Source organism: Paramacrobiotus metropolitanus, unplaced genomic scaffold (genome assembly GCF_019649055.1).
Source record: "Paramacrobiotus metropolitanus isolate TYO unplaced genomic scaffold, Prichtersi_v1.0 Parri_scaffold0000047, whole genome shotgun sequence".
NCBI lineage: Eukaryota > Metazoa > Tardigrada > Eutardigrada > Parachela > Macrobiotidae > Paramacrobiotus > Paramacrobiotus metropolitanus.
Window position 1 is genome coordinate 883439 of NW_026570267.1, and position 18216 is coordinate 901654.

The 18216-nt window shown below is 38.6% G+C and overlaps 1 protein-coding gene across 10 annotated transcripts; it reads right to left on the minus strand.

Moving 5' to 3' along the window:
* Positions 1 to 643: 643 nt before the first annotated feature.
* On the minus strand, positions 644 to 18212 carry LOC129591604 (pleckstrin homology domain-containing family G member 7-like). Of its 10 annotated transcripts, none has more exons than XM_055487306.1 (19): positions 18085 to 18212; positions 17751 to 17989; positions 16461 to 16500; positions 15465 to 16349; positions 8198 to 8307; positions 6505 to 6765; positions 5623 to 5681; positions 5391 to 5545; positions 4723 to 5063; positions 4278 to 4373; positions 3964 to 4065; positions 3384 to 3515; positions 2918 to 3095; positions 2693 to 2811; positions 2509 to 2602; positions 2281 to 2366; positions 1916 to 2048; positions 1622 to 1722; positions 644 to 1231 (listed from the first exon to the last, which is right to left on the minus strand). In XM_055487306.1, exons 4-19 carry the CDS (start codon positions 16153 to 16155, stop codon positions 1097 to 1099), a joined length of 2793 nt encoding a protein of 930 aa, XP_055343281.1. In that variant the 5' UTR covers positions 16156 to 16349; positions 16461 to 16500; positions 17751 to 17989; positions 18085 to 18212; the 3' UTR covers positions 644 to 1096. The 10 variants fall into 10 exon arrangements, with proteins under 10 accessions (XP_055343281.1, XP_055343280.1, XP_055343285.1 ...); XM_055487305.1 differs by having other exon boundaries at positions 18046 to 18211; XM_055487310.1 differs by having other exon boundaries at positions 15465 to 16010; positions 16124 to 16349; positions 17751 to 18211.
* Between the last annotated feature and the right edge of the window lie 4 nt (positions 18213 to 18216).

The window sequence follows — 18216 nt, forward strand, 5'->3', positions numbered from 1 at the left end:
CCTAGCCACCAATCACGTTTAGCAAAGATGGTCTATAAATTCAAAAATATGCCAAACTCTGGTAAAAAAAGGTCAGACCATATAAAAACTGTTGATAAAAACCATAGAAGCATCACATTTCTACGATATCCGGGTCTACAATCTTCAGAAAGCCGTTGTGTAAGTCAACAATTAAGGTGTGCAATCGAAACCGTGGCGTTACCGGACGCTAGATTCATGGCAAAATTTGTTTTCTCGTAGCCCATTGTATTGTGATTTGCAATGTTTCACCTTCTTGTTACTCGTTGATATTGATAAAATTGTTCCTATCGGCCGTGCAGTTTTGTTGTGCAGAGCTTGAGCTTGCTTACTGCTCCTCCGCGGTTCGCAAATTATTCTGCACACCACTTATCGTGCATTCTACTTGCATGTTAGAAAGCTGTATGTAATTAAACCTAGTTAAACCTTTCTCCCGTTGTTCACAATGTGAACAACGGGAGAAAGGTCACTGCTGTTGATATGTACATGCTTACGTTGTATGTTGTATAGATATATTGACAGCACTACTCTGTACGAGTATAAATGCAATATTCGTTGTAGTCATAAAAAAATATGTAAGTGGATACTGCAGGAATGTATGAGGTATGAATTGCGCATTCTGAAATAAAAATTTTATGGAGTCTCGCGACCCATAGGTCAAAAACTGGCTTGTGCAGCTGCAATTAATTACATGCAAAAATTTGACATCGCAAGTCAGCTGGCAACAGTCGCGGCAAAGATCTTCGAATGCTAGAGCTTACAATCAAAAGCCAAAACAGGAAGGAAGTCCACTCGAGCTTTTGCGCAATTTATCTAGCAGAAAGCTGCATTTTAAGCTGTGATTACGAACTGGAGCAAATGTTCGTTCTCAGTTTGCATGAAGTATCTTTGGGAAACAGCGCAAAACGTTGAACTCAGCAATCCCGTTGAACAATGGGTCGCAGGCAACAAAATCATATACCACAGCTCTGAGTAATACAAAATTTCAATAATTGTATTTTATAAAATTAAAAAATTCACTTGCTGAGTTTGAATGCATTGGAATTTCATTGAGGGCAAAATTTGTTTTGGTGCATTTTCAGAATTCGGACACTGTTGAGAAATGGTTGACAGTCGGTGTATCGCCGCCACACCCTGCGAACGACGGATGGGTTTCCAAATGAGCTGTCTTCCATCGATCCATAGCAAATCTCAGTTTTGTTAGCCACAAGATCTAAAACAATCCATTAATACCTTCAAACAACGTAAAGATTTTTAAGAGGTGGCCACGAAAACAATATTCTCTTTCACACAGCCGTTTATATTCTATTTAATACAGTACTTAAAACACTACAGTACTATTTAATACAGTATGCGTTTAGCCACATCAAAATATAAACGTACACACGTTTATTCTGTTGGTCGTTTAGAGAGCTAGAAGAGTTATTTTACTGTATTTTATGATTTGCTTTACTCCGGATTTTGACTGTTTAAGGTTTAGTGTAAATCATTGCTGGTCCAAGTTTGAAATTAAAAGAAATGATTATTATCCCATTTAACTGGGCGTTTTTTCGTCAGTTTCGCATGATATAAGCATATAGCCATGTACGGAGTCCCGACTTACCTTTGCAGATTCGTTGGAAGCTTGCAGCGTTACCGCGCTTATTATCTGCTGATATCGGGATACATGAAGGATCACCAGAGAATTCTTTAGCAAAGGATTGGCTGAAATTCATATTTTTTGAGTTGATACAATAATGGCATTATTGCATAATATCGCCATAGAAAATAACTTTTACTTTCTATGGTATCGGTAAGTGCAAAATGGTCAAAGAATAATACGAGTAAAATTTTGAGCTTCTACCGGTTCGTCTCTATGAAGAAGTATGAACTATGAAGTGATAGCGATTTCGCTTACATTGCTCGGAGGGGCTCATGTCGTGTACCATTATTCTGTCCAATGGCATTGGCTGTTTGTACACCACAAACCGGGCTGAGCTTTCCTGATTTGGCCATGAACCAATCACATGTTGTTCCGATACGGATGACTTCTAATTAAAACAATCTCTTATTACCAGCTACATAAGTGCCAAAAATCTATGGTGCCAAAAAGCTACTCTGCTTAAAAAACCGTTTTTAGTGTTTTTTAATTAAACACTTCAACGCCTAGTACGTACAGATGTGTATTGATTTAAAAATAAAATAAAATTTTTTTATGTATTTTGTATTGGTATGTATTGATTAACACGTATCTTTTTATGCCAGAATCGCCTTTTGGTTTACCTTTTTTACTAAACCTTTTCGTTTTTTGGTAAGCAGCAGCATATCGTCAAACAGAAACACTTGCATTTCCACCGGTTTTCCATTTTCTGTAAATGAACCGTCTAGCATACTATGAATGTAAATCGTCAAACCGTAAAGTGTACATTTCAAAATTATAGTACAGCCAGTCGCATAAATCAGCAAAAGGAATGACATGTTCCAGCTACAATGAAAAACAGCTGCTCTCACCAATCATAAAAAGCGGGCCTTCCTGTACAATTATGCGTCTTGGACTGAGGATCAAATCCTCGCATGGCTGCTTGGCTAAATGCTGCTTTAGCACCTGCAACAAAATGTAGATATAATTTGTTGCAAATAGTCCCATAAAAAAGCAAGAGCACAATGCAACGGCAAGTAATACTATTTTGCTTACTTCGGGAACATAAATCTTTGGATCTTGCAAATCTATCACAGAAGGCCACACTAATTGCTTTTGAATGGCTTGCAATTTTTCAAAATTTCTCAGCCAGTTAATTTTCTCATCGAGACCACCTAAATATAAAACAAAAATTTAATGATCACTTAGCGTATACAAATTGCCATATATGCGTCATTATGTGGAGTTTTGCTAAAAGATTAATTGTGATCGATCACTCACGCAAGGACGATTCCGTTTCCTCTAATACCAATCTGAGCTGTGTGCAGTCGAAACCGCACTTTTCGGAATGTTTACAGATTTCCCGCAGCAATAACGGTCGTTTCATCGTGTGCTGCACGGGTGTCACCAGTAAATCGGTTAACTGTAACCGATGACATCGGCGATCTTGACTACAAAACTGCAATTTAAAAATTTATTATTATTGCATATCAATTATTAATTGAAGATATTTACATTCTACGGTGAACTGTCGGCCTTTACGATTCAAGTTTCACAGTCTCACTGCTACGAAATGATAAATTAAAGGTTTTATTAATTTTAAGAGTTTTTCTACGTTTTTCTACGTTCGTACACGCACGCATATGGACATGGTACATACTATATGTAACGTCAGGTGCTATAAGAGTTGAAGCTGCATGTGCTGATGTGCAGTACGTTTTACTTTTGCACTTGAAAGATCACAGACCTTTTCATATTCGTTGAAATCATCATGTTTTCGTAAACTTTCCAGATAGTTGAGTGCGTTGATGTAGTTTAAACAGTAGCGGTGAAAGGCCATAGCGGTGTCACGATCGGCTTCAAAATCTTGCAGGGAATTCTGCAAATAGATTGATTATAACAATGTGGGTGCGGCTGCAGGCCGTCAGTCACTGGCAACCAGACGCTCAGAATTAGTCAACATCCGAGGATGATTACATTTTTAATGGCTTCAGCGTGTCGGCGCTAACTAAGGTTTGATCTTTTAATAGGAAACGAATAAAATCCCCTCCATGAATTCAGTAATATTATACAGTACAGTATGTACAGTATCATAAGCACGCCCATTTCCGAGTAAAGACAGTCGCATAATCCAAGATTTATACATGTTAGTAGTAACCTTTAATAAGTATCATGATACGAATACAAATTATGTACCAAAACAAAACATCATTTATAAAAGAAACACTTCCTTTTATACATGTTAGATGATTTTTAGCATTAATTAACGACACAAGTCTGATACGTAGTACCGATGGTTTTAATATCGAAACAGAAATGCTGTGTACCTTGCGCAGTAATTCGACAATGCGGTCAACAGAAACGAATTCGTTGTCTTTTCCCGCTCGTTCTATTATCTCGGCGAAATCCGCACAGAGTTCGTAATTCGCCTGAAACATGCAGTTTGTTTAAAATATGCAGTTCGTTTTATTTGTTGAATATTACCACATAATACGTTACTCATTTATGGTAGCTATTTTGACAAAATACGCTGCAAAAACATAGCTAGATTGTAGTTAATCTTCTTTTTTGATTTCATATTTTTAATTTCACAGTTAATGAATTAAAGCGCATTTGATCAACGAAATAGGCTGTGCACTACCGAGCATAATTCGTCCAAATTGCCGAAAAGCTTTTCCGGTGCTACATGCATCATAAATCCTTCCACCTGCAACTGTTTGAGCGGCTCCAGATAAACCTATAAATCAATAGTAGTTCACATATGTAAAAAACGTACACAACAGTTTCGGCAGTTACTTCCTGGAAAATCAATGTACCCTACATATGGTGAATTAATAGTGCTCCTTCAGAGTGAAATTGTTCGGGAGACGAGAAGCGCTCGACGAGGTCCCGATGAAACCAAAAATACACTATCATATCGACAGTGACAAAAATAGCCGGCGACCGCACATGCTTCTTCCCAGTCAAAGAAAATGGCAAAAACGTCGCACGAGGCAGGAATACAGAAATTGCGTGCTCAAGATAGTGTACAGTATACTCTTATAGTGTGCGTTACATATGTCCGGGTTGATGAACTGCTAACGTACATGCTTCAATACCAGCAGATGGTCCAAGAGTAACACTAGCTCGCTTTGAAACATCTCCCAAATGGCTTCTCTACGCTTGACTTCCGCTTCCGAGAGATCATCCGACATGGCGGTTATATCACTCCAGTGTAGGACCTTGTAGCGCATCAGTGCGTCGTCATTAAATTCCGAGATTTTCAGTGTCAACAATTGGTCTTCAAGACTGCCGGTTTCCTTGCTGCGTGATGAGCGATCGAACAGCTTCATTAGGGACCAGTGCTTCTTGCGACCTTCGCCCGTGCTCGCCTCGGAATTAGGTAAACTGATGGTCGAACCGGCAAGATCAGGTGATCCAGGGGAAACTGTATTTATCGCAAGTGAATACTACTAGTATTAGCAACATCGGTCGCGCCCGATCTAGCGATACATAAATTAAATGGATACAATAACTGATATCTAATGACTACTAGTCATAATCGAACTTGTTCAAATAATTGTATAAATGAAAATACTGCATCATGTAGAATCACAGTAATTTATTATAAAGTAGTACGGTAATCACGCTTGCATTCTCGTTAATTACATAAATATATTACGATTTCTAAGAAATTCTGCGAGATCTTTAAAGATAAATTTTGTCATCTTGTTTTCTTAGATGACGTAATTTCATGGCGCCCTGACGCACTTACGGTGTTTTTCGAATGAAGAGGTAGATTTGGGTGGTTTGGTGTTGCAAACCATACTCTGGTTGTACACCAGGAGATCTCCCGGGCAAATCTGCATGGGCGGAATAACCACGATCGAACTTCGACGGCGTTGAGCTGATATCGCAGGACTTCTGTCGCTGAAAATTATAGCGGCAAAAATGAAATTTTTTTGGGTGTTGTGTTACATGCACTGAAAGACGAAATCAAGCATTACTTGGCATCTCCATGACTGTCCCGGCTACCAACGGAGGATGCGCGAGATTCCGCAAAGCTCTAAGTGTAATGTATGACAAATCGGTCAAAACGCTTGTAGTAACAGCCGCGCTTTAATTAAGTGTTTTTGACGCGCAATTTTAACCGAAAGAAAAAGTGTAGCAGACATAAAAGTGGTGCTCATAAGAAGGCAAATGAACACTCTATCACAATTAAAAACAAAGATTTCCAAAGCAGCTAATAAGGTATCTGTAATTTCGTAAAGAAGAAATAAAACTGACGCTGATAATTATTATGAGAAGCATTTTTTCTACTTTTCTCTACAACAGCATCAGAAAACGTACACGAAAGAGGCAAATGCACATAATTATGGCTTACACAGACCTACGTATTGATAATATTATTAGTAAACTTGCAAGCATCGAATGCACACATAAATGAAACAATACAGAGTACCTTCCACACACGACCATGATTAATTACTGCGTTACAATCTCGCACGAAGTCATTAAACAGTTTAGCTAAAAATTAGTAATAGTTTCAGTTTTATTACAAACTGATATTATTACTACCAATTTTCCGCAAATTTTAAGAGTGTACGTTCACTACGTTGCATATGTATTGCAACGTATTGCAACACGAAATAATTGCGTATTTAAATAACTATTCTGCAGCACGTATGTACGTCTGATGTTTAGAGTTAGCTTTAGTAAAACTAGGAAACAAAAAAACGGGTCGGTACGGGGTGGTTAATACCAGCCACATTCAGAAAGGATACAGCGGTAAACATTATTAACATGTAATGAACAACAGAGGAAGGTGGAGGAAAACATATAAGAAAGCGACGATTGTTAATTGCAGGAACGCAGCACTGCAAACTTGCCTGCGTGGGGGTTAACGCTGGTCTCCGTGCACGCAGGATTTCGACGGAAGGAGGAACACTTTCTATAAGATCTTCAGCACTTACAGGCGATTCCAGGAGATTGTCTGACATGGATGACTCCGTTGCGTAATTACTATGTCGTCCGGATCGCAGGGAAAAGCGTGAATGCAGCTTGCGCTCGGGTTTCGGCGACGAAGTGGGTGTCGGCATTCCGGCCAACTCCAAAGCAGACGGTTGAGATGTTGCTTGTTTCATCATCACCTGCAAATATATACGACAATTACAGGACATGCCACGCTAATCACCGAAAAACATTGCATCTCGTTAAATAATATGATTCCGCCTTGTCGAGGGAACTGAACTGAAGGAACATATTTCATATATAAAAGCATATCCGAACGCTATAGGTACTATTTAATTAAGGCACCGGAAGGTAATAATGATGTACGCTACAGGAGTTTGCCACATTCTGCATGGTAATAATAAAATTAATACTAAATAATTTTATTTACCAGCGCAGTATGCAAACCTAAAAAAATCATATACAACAGCAAAGGTCAGCTATTACGCCGGGTCCGGGCGGGATTCCAAAACAGTGCTTACAATACACTGTTCAGGTTATACAAAACACTGTATGCCTACAAGCGCAAATTGACTCACTTAAAAGATAAGGCTATTCATCGTACATGGCATATAGCATATTTTGTAAAAAGTTATGTGAGATACAAGTAAACGCAAAATACAGAATACAGTTAACGTAAAGTACTTGCGCATGTTGTGAGGATTTTTTTTGAAATGCGGAAAATATGCAGTTGGCACTCTAATATTACTGTATGTGCCTGATCAGTTACTTCAAAGGATTCAGAAAAAGAGCCGACAGTAGTGAAACTCGTACGTCTGTGCTAACACTATAAAACTTTTTCTTTTTGTAAACAATGCCGCGCTGCATGAGCACAGGGACGACAAATCTACTGTATGCGCTTAAAAGTTGATCGCGCTTTACAAAAGAATCTTTCCACTGATCAAGTTCCGCCGGAAATAAAGAGATCACACACATTTTGAATTTTTTGTACCCGAACTCAACCGCGAAAATGAGCATGAAATGGGGGAAAACGTAAAATGATATCATCATTACTATAAGTACGATGCGTACCAAGCATTACTTAGTGGAACTACTTTAATTTCAACCTTGTACAAGAAATGCCATTTACAATTAAATCTCAAATACCGAATAGCTGGAACAAATAAAACAGCTCTTCTAGCTCTTTTGAGCAACCAACAGTTCCCAGAACAGAAGCGGCATTTCCGCGCTGACAACGCGATAGCTTATGATAATTATGGCCCTTTTTACTATATACAATAATAAAAGCGAAAATCAGTGGCCGTTAAAGACATTATGAGTATATTTTCTAAATGCAAATATCTTATAAGTCGGGTGGTAGTCGTAATTTTTAGTTGCAGTTTTGCATAACGTCCTCTTCACACAAATGCAGTTAGCATAAAAGATATTTCACTTCGTTTAAAATAATTAATCAATGCGCTGCGCCAGACGTCGAAATTGGAGAAAGTCTAGATTGGAGAAAATCTAAATACAAATTTATAAAAGGGAGTCGCACATAAATTTTGATTATACATTAAAACAGATTTAATTTGCAATATCTGCTACTACAAGAAATATCTGAAGCAAACATACTGCATCACAGTTTTCCTCGGTTAGGGATGTGCTTGTCGCCGCAGGTTGGAATGGAAGATTTGGAATAGTGTAGCTGCGGGATGTATCCTCACTTTTCGCTTTCGATAAACCTGCAAAAGTACATTGTAGAAATAATTCCTAAAAGCGGTAAGCATGTAATAGTAGCAATAATTAAGTAAACCATGCTATTTGTAAACAGAACATTTCACAGATAGGTGCAGTCTCTGCAATTAATTTTGCAAGGAGGGGCGAAATAGATTTCTAGTAAATGTTATTTATGAAATCGACACCTACAAAATTGCATGAAGAAATCAATATGCTTATTGCCCAATGCCAAGTTAAGGTTGCAATTATAATTAATAACTCCTGATAAAGTCCGGCATATGTTGGTTAAAGGTTGACGGCGCAGAAACGGCATAATCCAATCTGCATAATCCAATTTCTGATCTTCCTGCCCGCGCATCAGGTTAAGCATCGACTTAATACCACATGTCGCTGGCACAGTACACCGTGAACGTTAGCACATTAAAGAGTTCGGACTAAATGAGCGACGCGCGGAACTCATCTGGGAATACCTTCGTTGAAAATTAGCTGTCAATGTCATCCAGTTCGCATTACCAGTACATTTTTGTTTTACGTTGTGAAGCATCAGCAAATAACTCGGTACCGCGGTGCTGGTAAGCAGTACATATGTTGAACCTGACCGGTAACGGAAAGCATCTAAATTAGCCAGACAGCAATGTTGTCGGCAGTTCACCGGGCAGCATGCGACTGCAATCTGTATCGTAAAGAGTGCTTTGTGGGGTTTTACAGTACCAAGTTTATGCAGCAGCACAATAATATTATTTCTAATTTTTGAATTACATACAGTAAGCGATGTTTATGTCTACTCGTCAACAATGTTGTATACCGGCCCGGATCCTGTAAGTTGTCTTTGTCAACTTGTTGTTTACGATATATTGCCCAGTATTTCCAGGATATAAGTTGCTATTGCCTTTTTACCAGTAATGCCAGGATAGTGTCATATTCCTCAAAAATTGAGGCTTATATCACTGAATAGCATAAAATCTGTACTATTTTAATAAATGTTTTGTTTTCCGCTAAGTATTACCAATTTTTGTAAAGGTCATGTAAAGTAAAATATTACAGATTTTATCCTATGCAGTGATGTAAGTCTCAGTTTTTGAGGAATATGGCACTATCCTGGCATTACTGATTAATCGCGTTAAAGCGTTTTAGTGGTGGCTAACAATATTCGTAGTTTCTTTACAATGATACTACGCCATAACTTAGATATTGCTTCAAACTTTCATAAGGGTGCTGAAAAAAGCTAAACCGGCATTTTTCAAATCTATAAAGTATAAACTGTTTCAATTTATTGCGATCAAAGTTTTGCACTTGTACTTGCTTATGGGTAAATATTGCCTTTGGCGGGTGTGTTAATTTTTCGTTGTTTATTTTTCGTAACGTTACAAATACAGTAATTTCAAGAAAAATAAAACTTTCTGCCGACATTTACCCCATCGTTCTAAATTTCTAATAAATATATTGGCACAATCGTCCATGCTCAATCCGGCATGGCTGCCAGTCCGATTACTTGCAACGTTGATTTGCAGATCCAAATATCGGCTTACCCCAGTAAGTTAAAGCGACTGCTGAAAGGACCAGAATTACCACCGGATACATTGATACAACAGCTCCCGATAGCAGCCAATTGACCATATCGTAAAAGAAATGAATTAACGGCGCCATCGTAGCACCCTGCGTCCCGTCGACAAAACAATTCCCAATCACATTAAAACAGTAGTCTCGTCTCACGTAATTCTTTTCAAAGAATACGAGAACGATTATCTGAAGGGTTGAATAATGTTGTGGTGCCATATATACATATGTGACAATTTTCATCGGCATATATATTCCATGACGTAGCCGGCCATCGCCACTTAATTAATATTAATATTATTATAGCACCGTTTGTCGTCCACTTATCGTAATGGTGATACAACAATTACATTAACACTATTATGCTCCCAAAGTAAAACCACTACCGCGTTGATCCTTTATGCGGTGAGGAAAATGTGGGATGTCAGTACTATATTAATAGTCGTAAAACTTTTCAACAACTGAAAGACTTTTCATCGGTTAAAGCACCAAGACGCCGTGTACCATACCGAAAACAGTTGCAAGTAATGTGTACTCCCTTATACATAATATCCTATTACACGCCGTTTTATGATTCATTCATTCTGTCTGGCAAAATGCCTAAAAATATATTTGCTGACCGTAGCAAAGGGGAGTTTGTCGGAATATGCATCCACAGAACCATATTGCCTGCATCTCATATGAAATCTTCCGGTAGGAAATTTATCCTAAGCTTGAGCTGGTAAAACGACGAAGATCATTGCGATACGCTTCATTGATCACCTCTACTCTGGATCTTCAAAACTATGACGTTGTATAACCGAATTCGGACAGCCGAAATTTATATTTTAATTTTGAAATAATTGTGACAATTCTGAAAATAATATATAATTTAGGATAATTCAGCTTATTGTTAAGCATTTATTTGCTGTCAATTTATAGGATAATTACAGTATTTGCTTGGCCTAAAAGATTTTTGAACGACTTGAGCGTGACGGCTTTTCATAAAACCCAGTCTTTATAACCTTGGATGGAAAATTTTAATATTCGAAAGGAGTAAAAAACACACCAAACTAGTTCATCCAAATGTCAAAAAATTGAATTTCCAAGCGTGGAAAAATTTAAATTTGATGTGGCAAAAAAAACCCAAGAGGTCGTATTGTTAGAATGTCCATACCGGACCACAGAAACCACAATTAATTGCGTCACACTAATACTCAGTCCAAGAAAAGAATATTTCTCATTCTTTCAACAGAACGTGGACCAGAAGATCGTCGCATTCTTAAGTTTCACAACCTTATACCGGATACTTGCTGCTACATACTTGTATTGGGAGCAACCGGATACACTTCCGTCGGTTGTATGGTTATCGTTAATCCAACTGCTTCTATCAAGCCGCTGAATCGTGTTAACGAGAATGATTTCAATTTTTTGTAGTGTAACCTGCATTGTACTATATGTGCACCAGTTAGTATTTGTTAGTTTTCGGGGCAGCTTTAATGCGGTCAAACTGACAGCTGATAGCCACAGTACGGATGGTTACGCAGTTTCCTTTCGTTGTATGTGCGTTGGTGACGCGCAAGAATATATGAAACGATAAAACAAAAGGGTAATGAATGTTTATAAATCAGGATTGATCTTTTGTAAATACGAATTTCAAAGCAATAAGTGAAACACGTGATTATTCTTGGAAAAAATATTTAAACCCAACATAGTGAATTAATTAAAAATGTCATTCACGGTTGCTTACTCCCTGTCATCATATTATAAGCATCCGCAAATTATGACTTCCAAGTTCGGCGTAGAACTGAAGGAGAGAAAATCGTCTTCATTTATCGATGATCTTTCATAGTTAACTAAAAAGCTTTCTAAATCAATAAACAATTTTGTAAGAAAAATAATTTTTCTGTTTTATATATTTTCCTTTTACATAGGTAGATGGATGCTACCTGAACTTATAGTTAAAAATTCAAACAACTATTGTAAAAGGTGGAACACTGGACTCCAAAACTTCAACCCCCGAGTAAAACAGCTTGTAGGAAACACGTTAGTTTAACGTGTAACTACCGCTAGGTGAACGGATGTGTGTCAATTTTAGCTGTTTCCAAACGTTTACCTAACGTTTTTTTTGCAAGTCGTTTTACTCGGGACCCCCAGTAACTGTAGTATCGCATAACATCTTTTTAAGATTTTTGAACGTTTTGCAAACTGATTGTATCTGTACATATCATATTAATGTCTCTAGTGCAAGTCACGTTATATTTTTTGTATTTATCATCCAGTGTTTGTAGTTTTAGGCAACCAAATTCCAACTAAAAAAATATTTTTGTAGCTGTTGTAACACAAAAATATATATAGTTTTGCTTCTTACGAAGACGACGGGCAGCACTTCCGGTTAGAATTTCCATTTTCTGGGCTAATGGTGAGTGTTGCATGGTAAAAATGCCGACGATATGCAATTACACAAATATGTCGGTATGCCTTTTCTTCCCAGGAACAGCGGCAACAACACGGATGCGATTTCGATATATATATGGAACGATTAGTGGCAATAGAATTATCTTGGGAATCGATCCAAAATTAACAATGACAGCTTGTCATCTCAATGAGAATAAATTTTTGCGCCCAAGTTCTAAGCAGGACTGAGTTGAGTTCCACGATTATCGGTATCACTGTCACGATAGCATACAAAACTTTGGGATCAGGTGCACAATATTTTGCACAAGTAACACTTGAATCGACGCACAGCATAATTATTACACATTGCAGCGGGTGAAATAACCGTGCTGCCGAAAAAGGTTATTAGTGTAACATTACTGCATGATGATGGTTTTTGTATGTTTTGAGAAATTATCTTGGCCGTCAAACCTTTGGTATATATGGTAACATGAGCAAGCTTATAGTTACGACAATATTTTAACATCAGCTTCTTTTGCTCCTCAAAAAGTCAGTATTTATAGCTGTTCAAGAAGTTAAGGATGGATGCCGATCGGAACATGGGTGCGTTTTGGTGACAGATGATTATGGTAACGACCAGGCGGTACGGCTATCCCAAGTAAATCCAAGTAATCGAAAAAACGCCTACATTCTACACACCAACAACAGTATGTAAATACACGCTACTTGTCCATAGGTGGACTACTTGTGATATTAATATTTATTCACAAGAGCAATCCCTTTTGCACCCTTGTGAATGGAGACATCTTTTCTGATATTCGTTTGACACTAATTTCACAATCTATTTCCAATACGTCGATATATTGTGGAAATCGAAACATCCCACCTGATTACCATCTGTGCATTGATTCAATTGAACTCGTGTGCGCTTGATAAAATGGACATTTTTGCGTTAGGTCAATAACAGTGACAATCGACTGCGTGACACTCTGTTGTAATTGCTCAACTTTTACAATGAGCGGAAAGGCACTGCTTTGTGTAAAACCTGGAAAAAAGCGGTGGAATATATTTTGAAAAGTAAATTCTGCTCAGCAATTACTTAAAAGCGTTATTCCAGTTTTTTTAATTTTGCGATGGCGTAGAAAATGCAGTTTTATGATGAAGATAGTAATAACAAGTCAAAAATATACTGCACGCATCCGTGATTTACCGGTTCCTATAATGCTTGTTTTGCTGTAATAACGCTATCTGTATAAAACATTTCCAGTAGCCGTTAAATTTTCTATTTTTATTTATTAGCTAAGAGCTAAGGCGTAAATCTTAGCCCTGGGAAAGTAGCTTATCAAAGTAAAAAACAGGATTTCCGCATATTGTAAAAGTGTAATTACATATGCTTATACTTTAATGCACCGGCATTGAACAATTATTCACGAGCAGTATGTAGTAAAATCTGTTCCTGAATTGGCACTGAAGCTCAAGCCATCGCTACAAGTTTGTCTTCATATAAAACTGAACTCGTGATGCGAAATTACTCTAATTTTGCAATGACATGCGGGTCGTATGTTCATGACGAACGTTGGTGTAGGCTAGGAAAAATGAATGATTACAGGCATGCTGATTGAAATGCGCTAATTACAGTCAAAATATCGTGTCATCATTATAGTACGAAAAAGAATGCAGTTCGGTATAAAGGAAGATATCACTCATGAAGAAGCGGTCCGAACATCACGCTGGACGGCTAAATTAAATCGCTTAAAAATGCACCACACTGACAGCATCATTCCTTGTAACAGATGTTTTTCCATCGCACGACATATTAACCTGGTAAAAATCTTAAACTGCTTTTAAAGATGGATAATGAAGCATACCAAATTGTTCATTGCTAAACTGAACGGAACATTTTAATTTACGTTTATAAGCAGTGCAGCAGTGAATCGAAGTATGCACTATACTTCTATACTGACTATATATAAATATACGTAGTATGTCTAAGTTGTGTACACAGATGCGAATACCTGTAGATCTAAAGCAGTTTTTCAGTCTTTCTACTTTTTTTATTTTTTGTTAGAAAGTGGTCAGTTCTGGTATTCAGAGCGGTAATGTGCAGAGTACTGCATGCATGCATATGTCATGTGCATATGAAGCGAGAAAATGTTGCACCTTTATATTTTGTGAACTGTTTTTGTCAAAAATGGCTTGATACGGAATTGTTTGTGAATCTCGTTTTTCCCTACCTATTTCAGTTTCAAGTCAAAAACCCAATAATAGACCAATAGTCTGACACACCAGTAGTCTGACACAACATACAATACATACACATGCAACAGCTTATACGTATATCCGTATATAAGCGTACGCCGCATTTTTTACCGCGTAAACGCGCATTTTAGGAGGTTTATTTTGCCATAGGTACTTGTATAATAAACAATATAATTTTTTAATACCTATGGTATCTATGGTGAAACACCCTATGGTAAATTTGCCTATGGTAATAATAATTATGGTGGATACCTTCACGAGTACGAGTACGAGTGAAGTACGAGCCTCGTGATAAGCATCCGTGCATTGTACCGTTTTCGGTACAAGCTGCAGAATCTGCGCTGTACCACTTCGCGCTTATTGAAGAGGCAGACGAATCCTGACTGCACAGTATAATAGAATTCTCATGACCTTTATGAAATCTTGCTATCTGTCATTCGAAGTTCATCATTTTTGACGTAGTAGGTGCAGTAGCAATCATCTCCCCTACTTAAGCATTCATCTCGATTCTCATAAAAATCTTAAAAAACTGCGTTTACCATCTGCAGCTATGCTACAAGACTAAATGAATCGAAAAATTTACTAGGTCATGTTAATCAGTTGATGTAGCAACCGTTTTCGCTGTCCGAGCCTAGTGTACATGTAACGTAAACTGTAACTGGGTGCGGGATTATCAAAACATGATACATAATGCCCCGAACAGAGTTGATTATACGGTTGCAATTAATAATTAATATCTCTGATTCGGCAAAACCCATATTATCATTTCGAATTTTGTTTAATCTCGAATTAACCTATGAACACAAAAACCTCTTGGCTTCTCGTTTGGCAAGTTTCCAGGGTAATCATACTGCAATCGGAGATACTCACAGAATTAACATTACAGTTTTAGCGATCAATTGATCCGCGGTTCAGGCCGAGTTGTCTGTACCTCGGATGTACTGAGTCGGACTGACAAACTTTCACTCACCCGGTCGCGGTAACTTGAGGGAACGACGAAAGGCATCCCGTACCCACTTTGGATACTCCGGCTCACAAAGTGTCGCCCACGGCAGCGGCGAGAGTGCAGCCGGCATACTGCGCCGGATCTCCAGTGATTCACGCTCCGGATCAACATACAACGGTGTCAATGTGATGACATCGGCGATCAGCCGACTATTCATGACGGCCGGATCCGATGGACGGTGGTCGCAGGAAATACAGCATTTCGAGCGCAGCACCCAGTCCAGTAAATTAGACTCGGAGCGGGTATGTTTGCGCACTAATAATCGTTTGGGCACTGCCTGCCCACGAGAGGAGACGGCGCGCGCCGAAGGTGCACGGAACAGCAGTGTATCCGGGCGGTTGACATTCACCGACGCATTGGTATCCAGCGACAGGGTAGTGTGGGCTTTTTTGCGGAAAGAAGATTTTGGTGTGGATATGGGCGAGGATGGACGGGATGTGGACGGGGAGCGTGTAAAAAAATCCCGAATATGACTGCCCGCGTCCATACTATCCTCCGTATCGCTGCTGGCTATAGTAAACAATGCCTTATTGTGAAACATGATTACTCTGTACGTGTGTGCGCAGAAGAAATCAGAGCGAGCGGTTGAAAATTCAAAGAAAAATTGACAATCGTTACTTAACAGCTCACAGCCGATGATTTGAAAAATCCCCATTTCCTCCCCATCCTGGCCATAATTATATCATTGGTGGTCAGTGAAGCAGAGAGCGGTTAACGAAGCGGCCAGGTGTATGACGAGTGGTGACGCTGTACCGGCGCACTAGTGTACAGGCCGCTGTACCGGTGCTCCAGTAATTGCCGAAAGGTAAAACGGGATGACGAGTCGTATTACAAAAATATCTCTTCCCGCTGACAGAGGAACGTTCAATTGTAAAATGGTCGCTCATTAAGTGCGATGAAACGAAGCGGAAATAGGACAAGTGGATATAATCACGCAGGGCAAATCAAAGAATTACTGACCTTTGCCGTATTATACCAGTTCCTCCACTGGATCCAATGCCTACAGAAAAATTAATTAAGAAGAATAAAACGACTAGAAGAAAAATAAAAAGATAAAAAATTTGGAAGAAAAAATAAATGTTGTAAGCGACGGTCATGCGTTGTCGTTAGTGCTGCATGAGATTAGATCCGCAAAAATCCCTATTGTATTCTCATATGCCGTACTGGAGTTAATGCGTGCATTTGAGTATCACCTATGAAATCGTGAATCAATTACATGACAAATTGTCTATTAGGGCATAGTACAGCGATATAGAGCCGGTCAATATTAACGTTAACATGTTAAGCGGAGAAGCTCTCCTGCTATAAACGAAAAAATGTCAAAAGGTTTTTTTTGAAAATTAATTTTTTTAGAAATGCTTCGTAATTCTGCACGTCAAGATCGTGCAAGAGACTTTCGTAAAATTTAGAAATTCGTAATCGGCTAATTGCTTCACAGTAAATACAATGCAAGGCTGTCAGAAATATTGCAAAAAGAGGCAAACTTACAATGCGAGATATGACAACTACCAAAATTAATGGCTAAATACCCAAAAAGTAAGAGGGAGTTCCAGCAAGATTATTGGGAAGAAGCATCAGATCATGCATGCCAAAATCCTGTACAACCACCAATTAAGAATTCATCACTGCCTTACCTAATCAGTCATCCATATAAATTTAATCAGTAAGATTCTGACGTCAAATAAAAATATTTTTGGCAGATTAAGTTGTTGTAATCGGTTGGCTCATATGAATTGATCTGGAGCCGCAAGAGGGATAAGTGTGATCTGTGACATATCTAATCCAATCGCCATCACTTTTCACCACTGCTGCGGCATAATAAAACAAATGTACTGTGCACTGTGCAGCACACACCGACAGCTGCACTGTATTTCACATGACTAACGAATTCCCACAATCTGGATTCTGGAATATCCAAGATGGACGATGCTACTCTAGTCAAACTGTGCATTGTGACCAAATGTCACTAACACTACGAGAAACTCTTAAGATTTTCCAATTACGGTAATGACTATTAATTCGGATCACAGCGTAAGTTTTTCTGGAAGACCATTGTACATGCTAGATAAGTGTATTATTTCCAACGCCACCGCATAATTATAAGCTAATACTGGGTGACCTTGAACGCAACCGTATTTCCTAAAACTATGCACAAGATTGTGAATAACAAATTATCCAGAAAAATACGTGGTAGACAATTATTGCATCATTCATTTTGCGAATTTGTACTTTACAATTAGAAGAACATACTCTTAAGACGTTAGAAATGCCAAATCCGGCCTGAACAACACTGTTGTTCGCGCCTCATCAGCACGCGCTTCCATAATTAGAATCGAACAAGTCTTTTCTTCCAGCACACTACTTCCCCATCTTGAATTGTTATTGGTTACGTGGCCTTATGAGAAGGTCGCAGAGCGGCGCATAAACGGCATCCTCTGCGTAACGGGCATCGGGATTGGGCTAACTAGGTGCACACCGGAATGACTGAACTACAAGTAAACTGAGTGGTTAATGACAATCTTGGGATCAGCCATTGCGACGGTACCGCGGCAAAACTTGCACACTTCCGGACGATTTCACCAACTTGTTATTGACAACATTGTGATCATTGCTCCATCTGATACAAAAGCAACGTGACAGGAGACCCTTGTTAACGAACTTGGCCTTTAACACAACACGAGTAGTGCTGGATAAAAATGCGCGGTAGTCGATGTCG